A 21,008-nucleotide genomic window follows, 5' to 3' on the forward strand; every position below is an offset into this window, starting at 1 on the left:
TGTGTGTGTGAGAGAGAGAGAGAGAGAGAGAGAGAGAGATATGGAGAGAGAGAGAGAGAAAGAAAGAGGCAGAGACAGAGACAAAGAAAGAGACAGAGATGGAGACAGCCACAGAGACAAAGAAACAGAGAAAGGGACTCAAAGAAAGACTTGGAACAGATTCTGAATTAGTAACTGTTTATAAAGAACATAGTCTGCCTATGTGAGTTTCAGTTGATTCATCACAACTGTACAAAAGATAAAGCTGAGACATCGGGGCCAACCTAACAATATTCCTGCACTGAACAGGGTCCTGAAGTGGGAGACACTGGAGAGGGGAAGCAGACAGATTTCCTCTCCCTGTGCTCTGGTATAGGTCCAGAGCAGCGCAGGGGATGTGGGGAAATTGTCCCCAAATACCAGTATGGGAAGAACATGTAACCTGTTGGCAGCCTGTCAATGAATTCAGTGTCAATGCCTCTAAAACACATGCCTTAAGATGCCATGATTTCTACCCTTTGAAGTAGCCAAGCTCAACTCCTTCCTATAGGGGCTTATTTGCAGAAAAAGCAGATCTAGATCACATTTAAACCTCTGAAAGCTTTTTAATTTTGAGATTTTGCAGGAGACAGCTTTAAGTAACACTCCTGCGACGAGTGAGCAACCAAGTTGTAATTCGTCCCTTCCGCGGTTGCCAGAAAAGCCCATCTCAGTACTGTCACCTTAATGACTATTTACGGGCAGTGTATGAATTTCTCAAATGGGGATTATGCATAACAACCATATATTTACATAAAAACGAGGGCATATTTTAACAAACATATCAACATTTACTTAATCTATGCAAATCTATTCATAAGGATTTTACAAAACTACCGCTTCTCCCCCCCAACACACAAAATCCTAGCTCCTTTTTATCTTCCCGTTTGTTTTTAAGTGCTGTGCTTGAGGGAGGAGGGGGCTGGCAGAGCAAAGGGGAGAGGGTGCCTCTGTTGGTGATGCAGCCTGCTTGTGCAAATCGGTCCTGCACTTACAGTGGTGAGCAAAGCCAAGTGTGGGAGCTCACCATGGTGGCAACCACCTCCCCACAGAACAGGCAGCGTTCACCAGAGGAGAGTATCAGGTTCCCGTACTCGGCTGTGGGTTGTTACTGTCTAATAGTATGACCATTTTGCCATCTCTCTGCAAATAAGGCAGAAGCTGCTACCTGATTGGTATAACATCTCACTTTCCCTCTGCATTGATTTTCTTGTTCTCCTCCTTTGCTTCATAAAAAGAGGGACAAGTGGCTGGTGCTGTGGATAGAGGAGCTTTATTTTTAGTATGAGACAACCTCTATTTTCTTTCAGGAGAGGGAAGTTGGATTATCAATTCTTTTGTAAATGTGTATGGTGATATTTGCTCCGGTAAGTTTATATCTATCTTGATTTACAGCTGGCTGTGGGGATGTGAGAGAGAGAGAGAGAGAGAGAGAGAGAAAGAGAGAGAGAGAGAGGGAGAGTAGGTACATTTGGATTGTATACTTTTCTTACCAAATATCATTTTTGAAATCATTAGTGATAATACCTCTTTCTTTTTTACTTTGCTTTCTTATATTCATGGGTTTAAACCAAAGAGGTTATGTTGTTGATATTTTAATGCTTACCTTATCTGTTGAAGTATATCTGGGTTTCTTTGAATATAGTAAGGAAACTATTTGAGCAAACTTATTATATTTGGTTTTATAAAAATGTAATGTCATTCAACCCCATCTCCTTTTGGAGTGTTTAATATCTTAAGTACATTCATTGTGTTGCAAACTGCTTACCATTTTAATTAAAGTTTCTTCATCAGAGTCAGTTTCTTAAACTCCATAAATAGCTACCAAATATTGTATGTTGTGCTGAAAGATGTGTGCTAGTCTTATAAGGTCTTATATCCATGTAGAATGAGTGAGATAAGTTGCCCCTATGATCCAGTAGACAGACCTTAATAGATCTGAATTTACTAAAAGTATTCAGATCATTAAAGCAAAGCTCTAGCATACCATAAAAAGCTATAATCACAAGTGGCTGTTGCTTCTCTTCTGTCTTTCTTTGCTCTGTGTATTTGTGCCACCATCTGTCAAATGCCCAGCTCTGGCTCTCGTGTTTCTATATCAGAAGCTAATCAGGAGAAAAGTTGCTGTTATTAAATCAAACTAGTGCAAAATGACTGTCTGGTCACACTGGTAGGAAAGATTTTTAAGTGCATTTTCTGGTTAACTGCATATTTTTTTAAAAAGATGATCTGATTTTTTTGTTGTTAATTCAGAAGTCTGGGGAAAAGTCTTTTAATATAATTATTCTAGACAGAGACGATAAGATAATTAAGTAATTGCTTTAGTGGAAACAAACTGATGCTATAATCTTCTCTTTTTGTTATCCAGTCAACAAATCTGCGTAGTCCTTTTCATGGTGAAATGAGCTGGAATATATTTATAATTAAAGTTAAAGGCATTGTTGCATGTGAACCAAGAACTGCTCTGACAATACATTTTTCAGAGATTTTAAAAGTAAAGTTGGAAATATCATGCATGCCTAGAGCTCTTAGGCATAGATTTTTTTCTTTTTTCAAAATGGCAATGTTTTTCTGATTCTGAAGTAGTCTTAGGGCAGCTCATAGAAATAGGAATGCACTAACTCATGTCTACTCCCTTGAGGACAACTCACACACCCTTTGCACGCCACACTGAAGCTACTAATTCTAAAAAAAAAATAGACTGAATTTTGATTAATCTAACTTAGCCTCAAGAATAGACAAATCCCCAAACCCACACAAATTTATTATATTGTCTTGTTACTGGTCCCAATAAGCTCGTTGCTAATAACAGCCTTAGATACCGTAAACCTTAGCTGGAACCCAGTGTTCCTTAGCAGATAGTTTGTAGGAAAAACAAAGGGAAACTTTTTTCCTTGAGCTGTGGCCAGTTACTGCTAAGTGAACTCGCCAGCATTGAACATTGTATATAAAGTCATTCACTGTAGATGGAGTTTATCCTCATCTGAAGCTATTCAGTAATATGAATTAATGAAATTTGAAGGAACAGCACAATGCCTGTATAAGTATCTGTCTTTTTCTCTAGGTTGCTAGCTTATAGGAGTGTTAGGGCTACAAGCATGCTCAGACTCACAGGGCATCTGTATTTTAAAGAGGTCAGGAATCTCAGTTTGAGTCGGAGTTAATGTGCACAATCTTTAAGAGGATCACTTCTGAAAAGTACATAATGCCATAGCCAGAAAAATCTGTTGTGATCTCTTCTGAGGAATAAAAACATGTGCCATCTTAGGGAGAATAATAAAGTGATTTTTAAAAAATTTACAATGAGATATTATCTGTTCTTTTTAGCATAATGAAGAACACAATAGTTATTTCCATTTAGTAAGTATAATACTTCGTGCCTGGCACTGTGCCAAACATTTTACATTTTAATCTTCACGACTACTCTGCGAGGGTGATAGAATTGCTTTCCCATTTTACAGATGAGAAAATGGAGACATAGGGCAAGTATGTCACTTGCTTGAGGAAACACAGTGATAAAGATTAGCCTCAGAATTGGGTAGGCTCGTTACAGATGATGCTCTTCATCTCTCCCCATTGTTAGGGTTTCACTTCATCAGTGCAATCTACAACAAATTCCTAGACTGGATTGATTTGCAGGGACTCACAATTATACATCATATTTTTGTTAGTATTTCCCCCTTCTGACACAATATAATCTCTTTTTTCTCAGACTTCAGACTGTGTCTCTATGACTCCAGATTAATTATGTGTTTGAAACTGAAGAAAGTGTGCTTTATTTCCACTTAATTGCAAATTTGAAGATGTGAAATGTGACTAAAGCAAACCGGCCCAGGGCAAATATATGCAGAAATGACTAAATTAAGATAGCTTTTTTAATTGATCAAAATAAACCCATCCCTTTGATTTTCCATCTTTTGGACATAAAGTCAAAATAAAGATGCCATGATAGCTTAGAAACATCAATATCTCAAGGTGTCTGGTTTGTCATTGATGAAAAATATAAAAAGCAATTCCAACTGACTTGATTTATTTGTGTAAAACTTTATAGAATTCTCACCTTCCCTTTGCTCACCACCACCATGATTTTTTTTGTCTGTTCTTTGGTTAGCTGGAAAGGGCTGAGGCAGCACTTCAGGTAGAATATTGCAAAGTGTCTATACCACCTGGGTAATCTAAAAATGAACACAGCTGCCGATAAGCATGCTGAGAAGCGTGACAAAGTTGAAATCTAGAGTCCCTAGATGCATTCCTTTGCACCTGAGCACTGAGCTCCCCATCTGAAATCCACTTGAGCCAATAAAATTCAGATGAAACTTATAGGGGGAAAATGCAACTGACAATGAATCAATATGTTTGTATTTCTCCTCAAGTGGCAATATTTGGACTGGAGGCAGGGCATACCAGTCATGAGATGAGTCTGTGAAATACTGCAGTTTCTTTCCTTCCATGAGAAAGAATTATGAGTGATGAAAGCAATGCTAAAAAATAGAACCTAGCTCAGATAGACACCCTTTCTGTATTTTACCAAAACTCAGAGGGATCTAAATAAATAGAAATCACCTATGACAAATTGGATGCACCAAGAGTCAAGTTTCGAAGTGGTTAACATGACATTGACTTCTTGGTGTGATCTGTTGTGTACAATAAGCAATAGTTTTTAAGGTATCCTTTATGTAGACACTCAGTTAATTAAAAAGAGCTCAGAGTGCAGTATACAGTAAAATATGTTTCCAAAATTATTCCATTTTTGTCAGAGGCAACCTTGATAAATCATTGATTCTGCATTATCTCTTTTTCTTGTTCTTAAAAAAATCGTAATTAGGTAGTTTTATCAGACAGTGTGATATTAACTCCAGTACTGATAAATAAATGTAAATCAATTTGCTTTTTTCAACAAAATTTAGGAGAGTTCTAAATATATTAAGAGTCATCAAATGAGAACTTTTACTTTCAGGAAATATGTTTTGCTCAACCACACTGTTCATCATTATCAGCTATCCCTTAAAGCTAATCTTAGAGACAATTTTATAAAGTATATCATATTTCAGTCTCTAGCAAGAGAAACTATTACTTTCTTCAGAGAGGTGGCCAAATCCCAAATAGCGGCAGAGATTGTACTCCATCTTACCTATGTTTCCTTCTGCGCTTTTTTTGGCTATGAATGTGATAACCAAACATATTGATCATTAAGTATTTAAAAATGATCTGCTAAGTCTGGAGAAAGCAGCTGGTGTTAAGACATAATGAATGTTGGAATAGTCTTGAATTTGTCATCAAACATTCTAGGCTGGTATACAAATAGAGCTGGTGGTCCTGTTATATACTCATGTAAGGAAATGGAATCTGTGAGTATTTTCAGTCCAAAATCAGCCTATAAAGCACTAAATCTTCCAGAAAAGGCTTTTGGTCATCAGTATGTCTGTAAATGTTTAAAGATTTGGGGTTTGAAAATGGAAACACCTCAGTCTCTCCACTCTACAGACTAATGGATCTGCATAATTAATATATTTTACAGTGATCATTTTTTAAACACAGATTCTAGCCAAAAGTACTAATGGAAAATTGTTCAGGGGAAACTCCAAACACATTTCAGTACAGTTTCTGGAAAGCTTACTCCCAACACAGGGCAATCAGTTTGCTATGGAGCTTTGGGCTGGCCAATATGTATAAGTGGGTGATCATGTTATTATGTTCCTTTGGGGGAAATGATGTGTTGAGCATAAAAGATTTCTACTGATAGTCCCCATGTGATTTCTTTAGTCTTGCTTACAAAATCTTTAAATCCTCTCAAGTTATCACACGTTGTCCCAGTGTAGACTTTCTGGTAAAGACATAACAAATGTTTTAGGCTTATTTTATTTCTGGTAAAACATGGCTTTAAGAACATTTGTGTCCACTATAAATTATTATTGCAAAGACTTTTAAAATCACCGTGTTGAAATTGCTTCTCAATGTTGAACCTACACAACTTTATCTGGTTTTAGATCTCCATGAGGGAGAAAAATGGACACAATTTTTCAAAACTTATGGCATTCAAACCACCTTCATACGAGGAAAAAAATGTTTTCAACTGGACAAGATTTGAGAAAAGAGCTGCAATATTGACCTCACTAGGCTATCCTTTCATTCACTAAGTATTTAGAGGTGTCTACCACATGCCAGGCACCATGCTAGGCATCAGAGGTACAGTGATGAACAAAGAGGCATAATATCTGCACTCCCAGAACGAAATGCCTCCATTTTCCATTTTCTCACCTCAAGCCAGGTTCTATTTCATGGCCCAGGATGTGTCTTCTTAAAAGCATAATTGAACTGTTCTAGTAAGGCATTTTCAGGAAATATGTGCTTCTGGCCCTGTCTGTTCACGTTCAGTGAAGAAACAAGAATGAATCCACTTATTTACTGACGTTATCACTGTCTGCTGAAATGGAGTGGTATGAAGGGGGGAGCTGCAAGAAATTTTGCAGTGCTTGTGTCTTATAAGTATTATTTATCACTCCCAGGCATGCTCAGATTTGAAAGGCTCTTATTCTTGGCCAGGGTTGGGAGAGGATAGAAAGGAAAGAAAGAAGCTTTGACAGGAAAGAAAAGTAAAGAAGACAGAAGAATAAGCAGAACGTACCTAGAGGAACTATGATTTTCTCTAGCAATCTGAAGCAAATCTAAAAGGCATTATTTACTTTTTTCTGTGGATGTTCATTCACACTCACCTAAACAAATGTTTATACATTGGGTGCCCTCTTTAGGCCAAGTACAGCGCTAGATACTAGGACACAGTAATAAACAAGATACACTAACTTCTGAACTCATGCAACTTCTAATAAACCAGATTTCTCAACACCGGCACTTATTATCATTTTGGCTTAGATAATTCATTGTTATGGGGGGCTGTTTTATGCATTTTAGAATATTTAACAGCATCCTGGCCCTCTACTCACTAGGTGTCAGTAGCCATCTCCCCCTCTGCAAGTTGTGACAACCAAAGTAACCTCCAGACATTGCCAAATTTCACCTGACTGAGACCCAGGACAAAAAAAAGAAAGAAAGAAAGAGAGAGAGAGAGAAGAAAGAAAGAAAGAAAGAAAGAAAGAAAGAAAGAAAGAAAGAAAGAAAGAAAGAAAGAAAGAAAGAAAGAAAAACAAAAAAGAAAAAAATACACTTAGTAATTACTACCAGCAGCTTTGATCAATTCTCTCCACCATAGTTCTGCTTTTCTTCCTTTCAGATAAGTTGCTGCATGGTTTGACCCGGGGTTTTTAGGTCGCTTTCCCTAAATATACTGGTACAACATGCCTAACAAAGATGAGTAAGGCATCTCTAAGTCTTTTTACTATTATTATCCCTTACTTCTGTAGAGTACCTTACTACATGCATGTAGCTTATATTATCTCAGTTGAATCTAGCCATCAACAAATGAAGTAATTTAAAAACATTATAGCTTGTAACAGATGAGTAAATGGACATTTCTATGATTATATGCCCAAATTCTTGCAGCTTGTAATTGATAGAATCTGAACTGGTTGAAAAATTCAGTGGTTTTTCTACTAGAAGTATAGGATTTAATGGGAAAAAGATAAGTATGTTTAAAGCACACTTTGTCCCTTTGAAACTGTTTTGGACAATAAAGACAGCACAGCAATGGTTGGAGGCTGGGGAATTAGAGGTCTATAAGCTTGGCTTCCTCACTCAAACTTTATTAGCTGGGTGGTTTTGGAGAGTCAACTTACACCCTTAGCATTTCCTCAGTAGTTCAGGGAATGTAGGGTGATCACTGCAAAAACCACAAGAGGTTCTGGACGTCAGCCTAGCACAGTGGAGAGAGCATGGGTTTTGAAGTCAGATGGACCTGCTGTATGAGTCAACATCCCAGGAGGAAGCAGGTGACACCTTCAGTGTATCCAGTCTCTTGCTGGTGACTGTAAAACATTGAAATTTAATTTCTTTAAGTCAGAAAACTGAATCCTCAAGAGATGAGTTGAATTGTCCAAGACATTATGGTGAATTTGGTACATATGGAAGACAGCAGCTGGGTTCAATGTTCAGTGAGCTGAAGAATCATTTCAAACAGAGGAAGGCGAATTTATGGATCTGGCACATACCAGAAATGTATGTGTTTTAGGTTATAAGGTTATAAGCCTGAGACTGGTTTTTCAACTGGTTATACCCAAGCATCTTTGGGGGTCAGTTTAACCAAATTTCAGTCTCAATACAGTCTACAGCAACACTGTGCTTCTCAATGCATCTTAGAAGATTGACAGACATGGAAAATGTGCTGAAGGCAGGTGGTAGCTTGCAATGGGCTCATCACACGTGTTCCTGAGCTTGGATAGATGCAGGGCTTTTCCAAGAGATGGGTCTTACACTGTACGTGGGCCCATGTCCTTGATCTTATATTAAAAGGTATTGTAATTATTGAGAACCGTGGCACATTTGACAAGATAAAAAGACCTTTCAAGTGTATTTCTCTGGCAGAATTCCCAACAAGAAAACTTTCTTCTGCCGCCATTACCTTGGAGTACTGAACTTGCCACAAGAGGAAATTGGGTTCAAGTCCTGGTTCTGTGACAAAAATATTTATCTGTCCTCTATGGGCCTTGGTCTCTTCATCTGTAAAATAGAAATAATGAGTCCCCTTCCCAGAGTTAGGGAGAGGATTGCTGTCATAGTTGATAGGAAGGCACTTTTGAGACTGTGGAGGCCCGAGCAATAGCATCGTTATTTCCTTCCTCTGTAGTCGAATTCCATTTTGCTATCAATTTTCATTTCATGCCCTCAATGAGCACATGAAGTTAGGGGAAATGGTTTCCCCAGTGTACCAGGAAAATGACTGTAGTTATGGGATGGGTCTAAAGTAGTCTGGAAATGCTTTGATGGTCATTCCATCTCAAGGGGAGATTTATGTCATTTTATAAACTGCAGAGATAGAGTATCATCACTGAAGAATAACTATCATAAAACCAAATACAATATGGATAAAGCCATTCCCTAGGATTAGCTCATCTTAAGTAATGCCCCAGAATTTCCCTTTCTCCTTCCTTGGAACCCCTTCACCCATATCAGCCCTGCCATATCCCATTTGTTGAGGGATCAGAGGAGGGGACTGATCTGACCTGGACCTTGACCATCAGGTTCGGAAACTGTGTGACTTTAACCCTGTCCTCTCCCCACATCATCCCAGAATTTCCTCGGGGCCATTGGCACGTCATGATTTTCTCCTCCACAAGAAGAGAAGCTCAGGGAAAGCCTCTTGTTGCCTGCCCTGGATGCCTCATTAGCCCCTGCTGCAAGAAATTCAAAGGTGTCTCATTTCTCATGTTTTATTTACCTCAAAGCATCTCCTGACACATGTGATCAGAAAACTCGGTTAGCTCTTTTTTTTTCGAAGACCATTATCTGTTGGCAGTCCTCCCCCAGACTCCTTCCCTCAGCTCACCTCTTTACTCTGAATGGTATTTATAAACTCCTTATTCTCCGAGTCATTTGGAAGACACCCTCCTCCCCCAGATCAGTGACCTAATATAATTTCTTTCTCCCTCTCCTACTGCCTCCACACTCAGGGTTTCTCAAACTTTTTCTTTGGTCTCTTCAGGAAGGCAAAAATGTCTTCTCAATCACTCACTCATTCATTTGTTTATACATTCACATTCATTCATTATGCATTCCGCTGTGTTACTGTGCAGCCACTGTACATCAGATGCTGTTAAGATTTGGGATATGGAGGTAATTAAAACAGATACAGCCCCTACTCTCATAAGATTTGCAGACCAATGGGGGTAGAGTCAATTTAAAAATCCCCCCAAAGTGATTTAATTATCCTTGTAGTAAGTGCTAAAAATAAAAGCTTAGCCATCTTGGGTACTAATTATGTGACAGGCACGGCTCCAAGTGTTTTATGCATATTAATTTGGTTAATCCTCATAACAACTCTTTAAGGGAATTAAAAGAGAAAAGGATTAGAGCCTATAAAATCTGAAGGGCATGGACTCCTTTAGTAAACCCAAGAGTATTGGAATGAGGGTGACACAACAGGACAAGATGCCAAGCATTCACAACCCTCCATGTACACAGAACTTACGGTTTACCAGGGACTGCGCTATATACATCACAGAACTTAAAACTTCACAACAGCACCTTGTAGACTCAGTTATTATTTTAAGGATGTGGGAAACGAAATGTAAAGAGCCTGAGCCACTTGTCCAAAATCACATATGTTGCAAGTGGTGACTCTGAGACTGTAGATTGGGTGTATTTGACGCCAGGTCTGGGCTCTTACCCACTATGTTAACTTGTGAAAAGCTGAAATAAAATACTCCTTATATAGCTCATGGCCTAGTAAATACTGGTGGAATGGAGAAAAGGGGATCATTTTAGTGTATATCTGAGTAAGAACCACACTGAATCCTCCTGGAGATAAAATGGAACTTTGTAGGGACTGGGAGTACTGAACCCTTAACCTTTAAGCATATTTCCATATAATAGCTTCATGTTTAAGGGGTGAGCTAAGGACCCGCAGCAAGGGCATCACCTGGGAGCTTGTTAGAAATGCAGGATCTCAAGTTCCACCCCAGCCTACTGAGTATCAGAATCTACATTTCAATGATCTCTAGGTGACTTACTTGTACAGTTAAGTTTGAGAAGCTCAGATCTGGAACAAGTTAAAAGATTAACCTTTCAGCCCTAGTTGTGATGCTAACTGAGCAGTTGTTTGATCTACCCAGATTTTATTTGCTCTGCCATTTTAGTGGAGATAGCCCCAACCTTCCTCACAGGTGGGGTCAGGAGCCCCCTTCAGAAAAGCCTGAAACCATTGGGAAGGAAGATTCCATCGAAGCTCGGAGTCTATCTTTTACCTCCAAAATCAATTTATCATCGTGTAGTCCAAAGACCACCTCACAATGACATGGGAGTTTATTTAAAATGATGTCAGATTAAAAGCAGACTTTTAGGAATGGCAATAAATGCCAAAATAAGGTGTAACAATATCTTCAAACACCAAAAGAAAATGGCTGTCAAGTGAGATTTGAGTCTTCCTCCTAAAGTCTTTATCCAGACCAAGGATATAATAAAGACATTTATCAAACAAACTTTAAATTACAGTTAATCTTCACATTTAATTAATTCCCTCTTGGGAGGAGCTATCATTGTGGAATGTATACTTTGGATCCACCCAAACATGTGGTTTAAATTCTTATTCCCATTATCCACCAGCTGTGTGACTTTTAATTGAGTGATTTACACTTTTGAAATTCATTTTTCTCATCTGTGAAATGAGGAACAAATTATCACCATATGGGGTAGGGAGGAGCTGTTTTAAGGTTCTTTATAATGTATGTAAGAATGTGGCACACAGTACTACAGCAAATAAAACATAACTACTATTATTGGTTATTAAACAGAATGAAATTTTACAAACTCGTTACTCTCAAATAATCTGTAATATCATGACATAATCATAATATGGATTATTGCTGTAAATAGAAACCTATTTCATCTGAATAACTGTTGGGCAAGTAATGTTTAATTTAATTTATTATATATATCTTCTTACTTCATTCATTCATTTATTCACTAAACAAATGTTTATTAATATTCTACTAAGTGCCAAGAACTTTCCCAAGCCCTGGAAATGCAGCAGTGTTATATGCTATTTGGAGGGGCAGAATAGGGGACAATAAACAAATAACAGAAAATGTAAGATAGCGATAAAAGCTGCAGAGAAATAGAAATTAGTTAAAGGGAATAAGCTGTTCTTTCACAGTTATATTTTAATAAATTGAGTTAAGAAGTACATTTAGGGAAGTTTAGGGTAACAGTAAATTTAGAGGAAACAGAAAAGTTTTGGAAATAACTATTGTCATCTTTGTGAGATTTTGGATTTTCTCTCAAGGTTTCCTTTAAAATGACGAGTCCCATTTTTTGTTTTGTTTTGCTTTGTGATGGAGGAGTTATTTACTTATTTATATTTGGAGGATTAGGGGTGGGTCACAATCTTGTCTTTGTCTATATTCTGAGAAAACAGAATGAATGTGGAGGTGAGAGAAAGTCCCAGATGGTGGTGGTAGTAAAACAGAAAGAAAAGGAAGGCACCCAGTGATTAAGCAGACTACTGCAAGATCAAGAGCAATAGATCCTGATCCTGCTCTCTACCTCAATAGCATCCTTCCCAGACCTCCCCAGGCCTCCCAATGACATCCTGCTGATGCATTTTTAGGAAGGGCCTTCATTACTAATTTCTTTTTATATGTGTGTTATTTTTTTATTTTAGAATTGTGGGGTACATGTGAGGACTTCTTATATAAGCATTCTGCGAGAGTCACACTATTTGAAAAAGTTAAATTGATTCAAAACTTGACGACCAACTGGTACCACCTCTTCCCTCTTCCAACAAAATGTATAACTATTGCAGGTTCATAGCACTTAATACTTGAACAATTCATGCATCAACCATGTGATACTAACCATAACCCCATGAAACAAACAGATGAATTGTATATTGATTTTTCTATCAAATGAGGCTTTTCTGAGCCCCCATTGATCTGAATTTTACCACCGGTTCATAGCAATGTGGAGACACAGACCCCCATCCTCTCTCCAAATTAAACATGGGCTGTCCTATAGGATCTCTACTTATTTGACAATGTTTAAAAAGCCCCACATAAAAGAAAGGTGGGGGTCCTGGGGTAGTGGAGACCTCTGCATGATGTCATTGTTCTGCATTCCAAGGACTGGTTGAGGTTATTTTAGGTTTAAGCAATTACTATTGTCTAAATATTGAGGGTGTTGAGGATGAAAACAGAATAAATATTATAAAGGCAAATGGAATTTACCATCAATCTCAAGAAAATTTCAGATATATATTAAAAAATTGTTAGGCTATTATAAGATTTTCTTAACTCTACTTAAGTTTTAGAATGGACGTTTTAAGCATTTACTCCAAATTAGATCTCTTTTAATACTTTCTAATTTAAATTTAGGAACAATTTTATTCTTATTGGCTCAAAATTAAAATTATATCTCAGTGAGTTCTCCCAGTCAAGTGTCCAAAATGTACCTTGAAAATGCATATCTCTCCTTTTCATTCTTTGTAGTCTACAAACAATGCCACGACCTAGTAATTGAAATATCTGCACCAGTGTTTTAACGGAGAAAAAAAACCATATCTAATTATTATAACCCTTTCAGCATAATTTGAACACAACTGGGTTCCAATAGAGCACTGTGGACTATAGAATGGCCTCGTTAATTTTCTAGATTTATTAGACTGAGGATAAAATTCACATTACATTGTTCAAACTCTACTTGAAATTATTTCTACAGTGAAATAATAACATTTTATACTATCATGATTGGTCATGTTTTTCTTTTTTCACACACACAGCTACATTTTTTCCCCCAACTATGTTTGGAATATGAAATTCGGGAAACAATAAAAAACACTCCAAGATGTTTCTCTATCCTTGAGAGCAGTACAAATAGCTAGAAGTAGTACAAATAGTTTTATAATGTGTGTGACTCCAAAGTTATGACAGGGCTGGTGTTCATCCCGAGATGTGTCAACTTAAGTATAGTTTAAGATTGCCAGTTAAAAAGAAATTAGTTCATAAATAATACAGCATAATTGAAGGAAAGTTTTCCTGGTAATCACAACTTTTAAGATGGGAACATTCTGAGAGCAACTTTCTTTAGTCTCATTTTTCCAGGATGTCAAAGCTAAGAGCCATAGTTTATCATGGGTTACCCATGGTGTCTTCATGTGCATTTGGGTTAGAACTAGAAATAAGAGCATATCAAGAGTAGAGAGACCTGAAGTTAGAAAATAACATTTTGTAATTTGCAAGAATGATAAAATCTCTTTTAAAAAAAATTCACTCACTGCACTTGTTGGATTAGCCACTGGTCTTTAGTTCTTCTATTTAAAACAAACAAACAAAAACTTGCTAATATCCATAAAACGCTGAAAACACGTGAAAATTTAGTACAGCCAAGCCCTACCGAATCCACCAACTAATTGTATTTTTATTCATATAATGACTCAATTGTATTAAAACTTTAAAAAGTGTCCTTATTTTTCCTTTCTTACTTTGCCTTTCTGTAGAGTTGTGTATGGTTTGTTTGTGTATCTTCAAATGTTCTCAAAATCAAATGTCAAATGTTTTATCTTATTCCCATTAAATTGTTTATTCTTAAGCAGACCTCAAATATCAAGACCCTTCTGTCACTCCACCAGGGGGTGTTTAAAACATGGTATTTGGCATAGCATAGGCTCTCAGTAAGTGTTTGTTGAATGAATAAGTGACAACTATCTAGAATTCATACTTCTAGCAAGGAACATTCTGTTACATCAGTACCTTTAAACCTCCTTGGCTGACTTGCCAAGTGAAGAGTAAATAATTTGATGAAATATGTCAAGAGATGTGGAGATGGTGTGGAAGGAGTAAAAATTATAGCTCCCTTTTTTTTTTTTGGTTGTGTGTGTGTGTTTGTTTTCAAGTCCTTACTGTAGGCCAAGCATAGGACAGAATATGTTCAATGCATTTAATCACTGAATTCTCACAACAGCCTTGTGAGGTAGAAAATATTCCCGTTATTTCACAGAGGAGAAAATAGAAGACTTGATGGGGTTAGAAATATGTTCAATAAAGAAGGACAAAATTATGAACTTTGCAGCAACTTGGATGGACTTAGAGTCTATCATCCTCAGTGATCTATCACAGAAACAAAGAACCGAGTACCACATGTTCTCACTCATAAGTGAACCCTGAACAATTATCATAATACTATAAGAAAAGGATTGGCAGTAGTGGGAAATTGCCAGGGTGAGGGGACACTAAATCAATAAGGGTACCTGATCTCAAATCAGGTGAAGTGGGGACTAAGGAGGCCCAAGTTTTACCTGTACAATGACCATTTATATACGTATCCCTGAATTGTACCCCACATCTTAAAATAAAAATTTAAGAAGAAGTTTGTTCAGGGACATAGAACACAGAAGTGATGGTATAAGCTTTACTTCCACATCAACCTGAACACAAAACCTATACTCTTCACCACTATATAAACTGTAGAGAAAGGAGCAGATCTGGATGATTATGGTTCGCTCCCTGAGGTTTTGCTGTTTGTCCAATCCTCCCATCCTTGACCCTGACCAATTTCTGTTTATTTTTGTTTTTTCCTCCGCCTTGAAGTCCTTGTCCTCAAATCCATCCTAGGATGATTGGAGTGCTCCACCGCAAATAAAGAACAAACACAAATACACTCACAAAAATCACCTTTTATTTTCTGTCAGAGTTAGTGGGCCCAGGGAAGCCCTCCTCTTTGCTCTCTTGTGGGAGGACAACCCAGGTGAGTGTAAAGGTAAATGGTAAATGGCCATGGGCTTCACTCGTTTCCTCATAAGTGGGACTATCATCCTCTAAGCGAAGAATGCCTACTCTAGCTTGACTCAAAGTACCTCTTGAAAAATTATCTGGGACTGTGATATATGCTTAGAACCCTCTTATTTCCCTCTTCCAGGATAAGAGTTAGTTTCCTGATGAACTCCTCAGTGCATGTCTTTAAGTGAATTCCGATTTCCCAGCATAGATTTCAATTTCAATCAGATATGTTTTTTATTTTTGTAACTTCATTCTATGAAATTCAGATTTCCACTTGCAATCATTCTTTGCTTAATGTTTCTTTTTTATTCTTTAATGTCTTAACAGGTTATTGTTTCCCCCCTAGAAATTTCTATATCTCACCAATAGGCATAGTACTGAGAAGTACAGAAGTTTCATTTTAATTAGCTCTTTGGTGACTTTTTTTTTTGCATCTGCTAAAATAAATTAGGTCAAAATAAGATTGAAGAGATTTTCAAGTGCTTCAATACCTAACAAACGGATTTTATTATCTGGAAAACAAGAAAAAGTGAAAAGAACCACAGATTTAAAAAGTAATTAAATTTGTGTACTTAGTGAAGGAGCAGAAGTCTTACTGGAGAAAATTCTAATTTGTATTGCCTAAAAAGAGGGAGAAAAGTCCCTGAAAAATTACACAGACCTACAAAGCTCAAACCATAGCATAGACATATGGAATACTTAGCAAGCTGTGGTCAAAGAAGGGAGAGGACTCCACTACCTCGTCTCTGTGCCTTACAAGTGTTAGGTTATATAATGACCTTACTCTTACTCTTAGCTAACACTTTGGGTATTACTGATAGCATCAGACTTGATAAATTTCATATTGACTTGCTCCTTTTGCCTTTGTTCAATCAAAATGATTGCCTTTGTTCAATCATAATGTAATTCTTATTCATTATTCTCTACTTTCAAGATCCTCAGTCAATTTTCTTACATTGTCTCCTCTTAATCCTAGTTATGTATTCACCTATTATGAACATCTGGGTATTAGGGGAACTTAAACTTCGTTTGCTTTTGATGTATGATAAGATCATTAAATCTTTACATTTAATGAAGTCTGAGAAAATCTACTAACAAAATAAATTTCTCCTTGAATTTGTGATTCACTTGATAGTCCCACCTTTTGCTTCTCTATTATGATGCTCTTTCTTGGAGTTTATATATCAGTTAACTTTTGCTGCATAACAAAACATCCCAAAATTTAGTGGCTTGAAACCACATTGTTTATGAAACTCATTATTCTTTGGTCAGTGATTTGGCTTGAACCCAGCTGAATAGTATGTCTGCTTATCTTGACTGAGCTCACTCATGTGTCTGTGGTCATTTTCTGACTAGTAAGGTAACTTTCTTTCTAAGGGTTTTCTATCTGTTAACTAGAAAAATGAAGATAACTGGACTACTTACCTCTCATTCAATGAGCTAGCTTGGCCTTGTTCTCATGGCAATCTGCTAGTTCCAAGCAAGTGAGCAAGCCAGAAAATCTCTTAAGACTTAGGCTTGGAACTCACAGAATGTCACTTTCATTACATTCTTTTGGTTAAAGAAAATCACAAGGCTGTCCCAAATTCAAATGTTGAGAAAATAGGCTCCCCCTCAGCAGAAGTAACTACAAAGTAGTTATAGCCATTTTTACAATCTATTCAGCATTCAACTATCATCTCTATGAATCCAAACTCCTTATCTTGCTTCCAGAGCACACTCCCTTGATTATCTCAATCTTACCTGAGTTTAGACTTTTTCAAAACAGGCCTAATTATTGTCTCTCTTTTCTCATAACCCATTTCTGTCTGTAAAACTATCAAGGCTCTTGATTGCAAACTCTATATTTAGTTGAACTCTCCTCTCTCCATTTTCTTTATAGCCAAAATCACTAAATTATATGAGAATCCTTCTAAAGTATATCTCAATCTCTCCTCTCCCGTGACTTAGATTTTTCCTTTATCCCTTTGTCTTTGGTTGTTCTTTCATTCAAGCTATCTAGCACACTCTCTCTCAATTAATCTCACGCATCTCTTTTCTTTCCTGCTTTTGAGACTTTCAAAGCTCTCCAGGATCCATTACACCAAGCTCAAGCTTCTCTGCCAGACACACTTTCTGATTTGACCCCAACTTACCTGTCCAGATTTACTTCCACTATTCACCAACTTTGATTTTCATACTTCACTGAAATGAGGCACTTCAATGGCCTCAAACACTGTACAATTGCTTCTACCCCTTTATTCACAGTGTTTTTTTTCCATCCTTTTCAACTTTTAAACTCTAACCCACTTCCAGGACTCAAAGTTCTTCTTCCTCTACAGAGTCAAAAGACAATAGTCACAATAATAATTTCTTACCTTCTCATTGGTCTGTTGTGTAGTTAGGTAACACTACATATTTTGCCATGTAATTTTGTTTCCTCCTAAATTATCCAGATGTTCATGTGATTTAGTTGGCCCCTCTGCCAAAGTTTGACCTCCTTGAGAGTAAAGAAGCACACCATATTTTCCTCTTGAATTACCCAGATCTCATTGAACAGGGAATGGGCAAATAGAGATTTAATAAAATCTTATTGCATTGAATTAAATCTCTAATTTTATTTAATAACTCCCTTTATGAGGATAATTTTTCTATCATTTTAAGAAGCAGAAAGGCTATATGATTTATCAAGTTCACACAGCCTCCTACTTATGGGACCAGGAAGGAAATATGGGTCCCTAAACCCTGAACTGATTCAGCATTCTTTTTTTTTTTTTTTTTTTTGAGTTGGAGTCTCACTCTGTTGCCCAGACTGGAGTGCAGTGGCCACTCCCGGCCACCGCAGCCTCGACCTGCTGGGCTCTGGCGATCCTTCCACCTCAGCCTTCTGAGTAGCCGGAATTACAGGCGCGCGCTACCACGCTCGGCTGGTTTTTTTATTTATTGTAGAGATGAGGTCTTCCCTGCCCAGGCGGGTCTCGAACCCGCGGGCTCAGGCAATCCACTCATCTCAGCCTCCCAAAGGCGCGGGATTACAGGCTGAGCCACTGAGCCCGGCAGATTCAGCATTCTTTACATAGACTCTTACTCTGGACAAAATAATTTCTATTACATCAAGATATAGGAAAACACTTCATTTTCTCATTCAGCAAAGTAATCCTTGACACCTTCCTCATTCGCCTTCATCTATCTCAGCAGTAATTCCTGTTGATTTTGCTTCCACAATTTCCCTCAATCTGTCTACTCCGCATTTCCACTCTTACCTCTCTCTCCCTTGAACTATTGCAACCTCCCATAAAAGTTCTCACTGTTTTCCACCCTTTTTACCACTCACACATTCCTCCAAGCCATTCTCCACATAGTAACAAGAATGATCATCTCTGAATAAAAATATGTTCACCCTGTTTAACACTTTTCAGTAAATTCGTATCGCTGTTAGGTTAAGGTCCTTAGCAGGACCATAAAACCCTGTAGCATCTAGCCCTGCCTGACTCCAGATCATCTCTTCCTATAATGCCCCTTACATCATTGCTCTATCCAGCAATATTTCTCAAGTACACCATGCTCCACTTTCTCACAGAGCATTTACATACACCAGTCTCTCTGCTAAAACACTCTTCCCACTCTGACTGCTCTTCAACCACTTATATACATCCTTTAGACAACTCAAATTATTTTCTAGTTACTTAATGTTTCTTTCCTCCATTAAACTATAGCCCCCTTGAAGCCAGAAAGCCTCTTTGTTTTTGCTCTTCAATACATATACTGAACATAGCAGTGTCGTGCATATTAAACACAACAAATAATAGATCATTGATTGATAAAGCGAGTGAAAAAATACATGAATAAATTAATAACCATCTATGTCCCAGTCCTGTGCTCATACATAAATATGCACGAGACATGGTTAATGCCCTCAAGGGCTAATATTCTCACTAGGAGAGACAAATGTATAAATTATTTAGTGTGGAAAGTACAGTAGAAGCTTAAATACAAAGGAACTAATTTTCCCTTGTGGTGGATGGAAGAAGAAACAGTGAATGTGTATTCGCTTCTTATTGCTGCTGTAACAAATTATCACAAACTTAGTGCCTTAAAACAACACAGATTTATCTTACAGTTCTGGAGCTTAGAAGTCCTATAGTAAAGGTGCCAGCAGGGCTGCATTTCTTCTGGAGGCTCTAGGGGAGAATTCTTTTCCTCCTTGCCTTTTCCAGCTGCTTTGAGACTGCATCCATTCCGTAGTCCCCTTCTATGTTTAAAACCAGTTGCCTGATTCAGCTATTTTTAACTTTCTTTTTGCCTCTCTTTGACCTCTGTTTATGTCATCACATGTCTTTCTCTGACTTGCCCATCTGACTTGTTCTTATAAGGACCCTTCTAAATTCACTGGGCCCACTCAGATAATCCAAGATAATCTCTCCATCTCAGGGTACTTAATTTCATCTGAAAAGACTTTTACTATATATAATAATTACAATGGTAGATAAGTACATTGGCATCTCTGGGGAAATCATATTCTACCACAGAATGGTTAAAAGTGTGATGTAAGAATAGCTTCATCGAGAGACTAGTCTTAAAACACAAAGTCTTAAACTGAGTCTTAAAACACAAAGATGGGGAATGCACTTGAGGCAAAGACAACAGCATAGGTCAGAGTTTATAGGCAAAGGATGGCTTAGATTGATTAGGAAGGAAAGTTGTAAGTAATTTGTTGCTCACTAAAGATGATGACAAATGAGGAGAGAGAGGCAAGGACCTGAAGACAGAAAGCCTTGAATACCTAGCTAAGGACGTTAGATTGCATCTGGCAGGCAATGGAGGTCCATTGAATGGTGATAAGTGGGATATGAGGTGGCACAGTTAGACTTGCATTCCAGAATGAAGCCCTTGAACTAACATGGAGCCTGGCTGTTTAGGGGCAAGGCTGGAGGCAGGTACATCTGATAAGACTGTAGCAGCACTCTGGGCAAGCAATGATAGTGGCCTGGGCCAAGTGTACACAGCTATAATCAATATTATGAATGTACACAGCTATAATCAATATTATGAATGAAGTGTACACAGCTATAATGAATATTTTGAATGCAGAACCAACAAAACTAGACAACTAGCTAGATGACTGAATAAATGAGATAATGGAGAGAAGAATGCAGGATTACTCTCCAGATTAGGTTTTGGTTTTTTTTTTTCTGCTTGTTTGTTTTTTCTTTGGTGATGGGACATAAGGAGGGACCATGAGTTCAGATTTGGTATATCTCAATAAGGCTGTTCCTGTGACTTCTAGGAGACAATCTGAAAAGAACATAGGTTTTTATTAAACCCAGTGTCTGATGCCATCCCAGGGGCAGAACTTCTCGTAGTACTTGGTAAATGGATTTATTATTTCATTTCTAATGTTTCACAAGACTACAGCATTAAGAAATGAGAACATTATTAAAATTATAACCATTAAAGAGATCCGCTTCCTATGAGGCACATTCTATACTTCCCAGCATTTTCTACTTCCCTCTGGAATTTGGCTACCAGTTCTTTTTTTTTTATAATCAATACTTTTTATTATGATATTGTGGTGTACAGTTAAGGGTTAGGTATACAAATATGCTTCATTCAGGCACCCTTGTTGATAAGAGG

The 21,008-nt window shown here is 37.5% G+C and overlaps 1 protein-coding gene across 1 annotated transcript in view; it reads left to right on the forward strand.

Annotated features, from left to right (window-relative positions):
- Window positions 1-1,006: 1,006 nt before the first annotated feature.
- Window positions 1,007-21,008, forward strand: part of LOC103264848 (synaptoporin) — a gene marked incomplete at its 3' end in the record, with an annotated part of 127,584 nt that continues 107,582 nt past the window's right edge. The window contains exons 1-2 of the mRNA XM_021714740.1: window positions 1,007-1,385; window positions 3,346-3,378. Of these exons, the coding sequence (XP_021570415.1) occupies window positions 1,362-1,385; window positions 3,346-3,378 (57 nt within the window). The remainder of the gene's footprint in view (window positions 1,386-3,345; window positions 3,379-21,008) is intronic.

This window comes from Carlito syrichta, unplaced genomic scaffold (assembly GCF_000164805.1).
Source record: "Carlito syrichta isolate Samal-C Ts95f unplaced genomic scaffold, Tarsius_syrichta-2.0.1 Scaffold305744, whole genome shotgun sequence".
Lineage (NCBI taxonomy): Eukaryota > Metazoa > Chordata > Mammalia > Primates > Tarsiidae > Carlito > Carlito syrichta.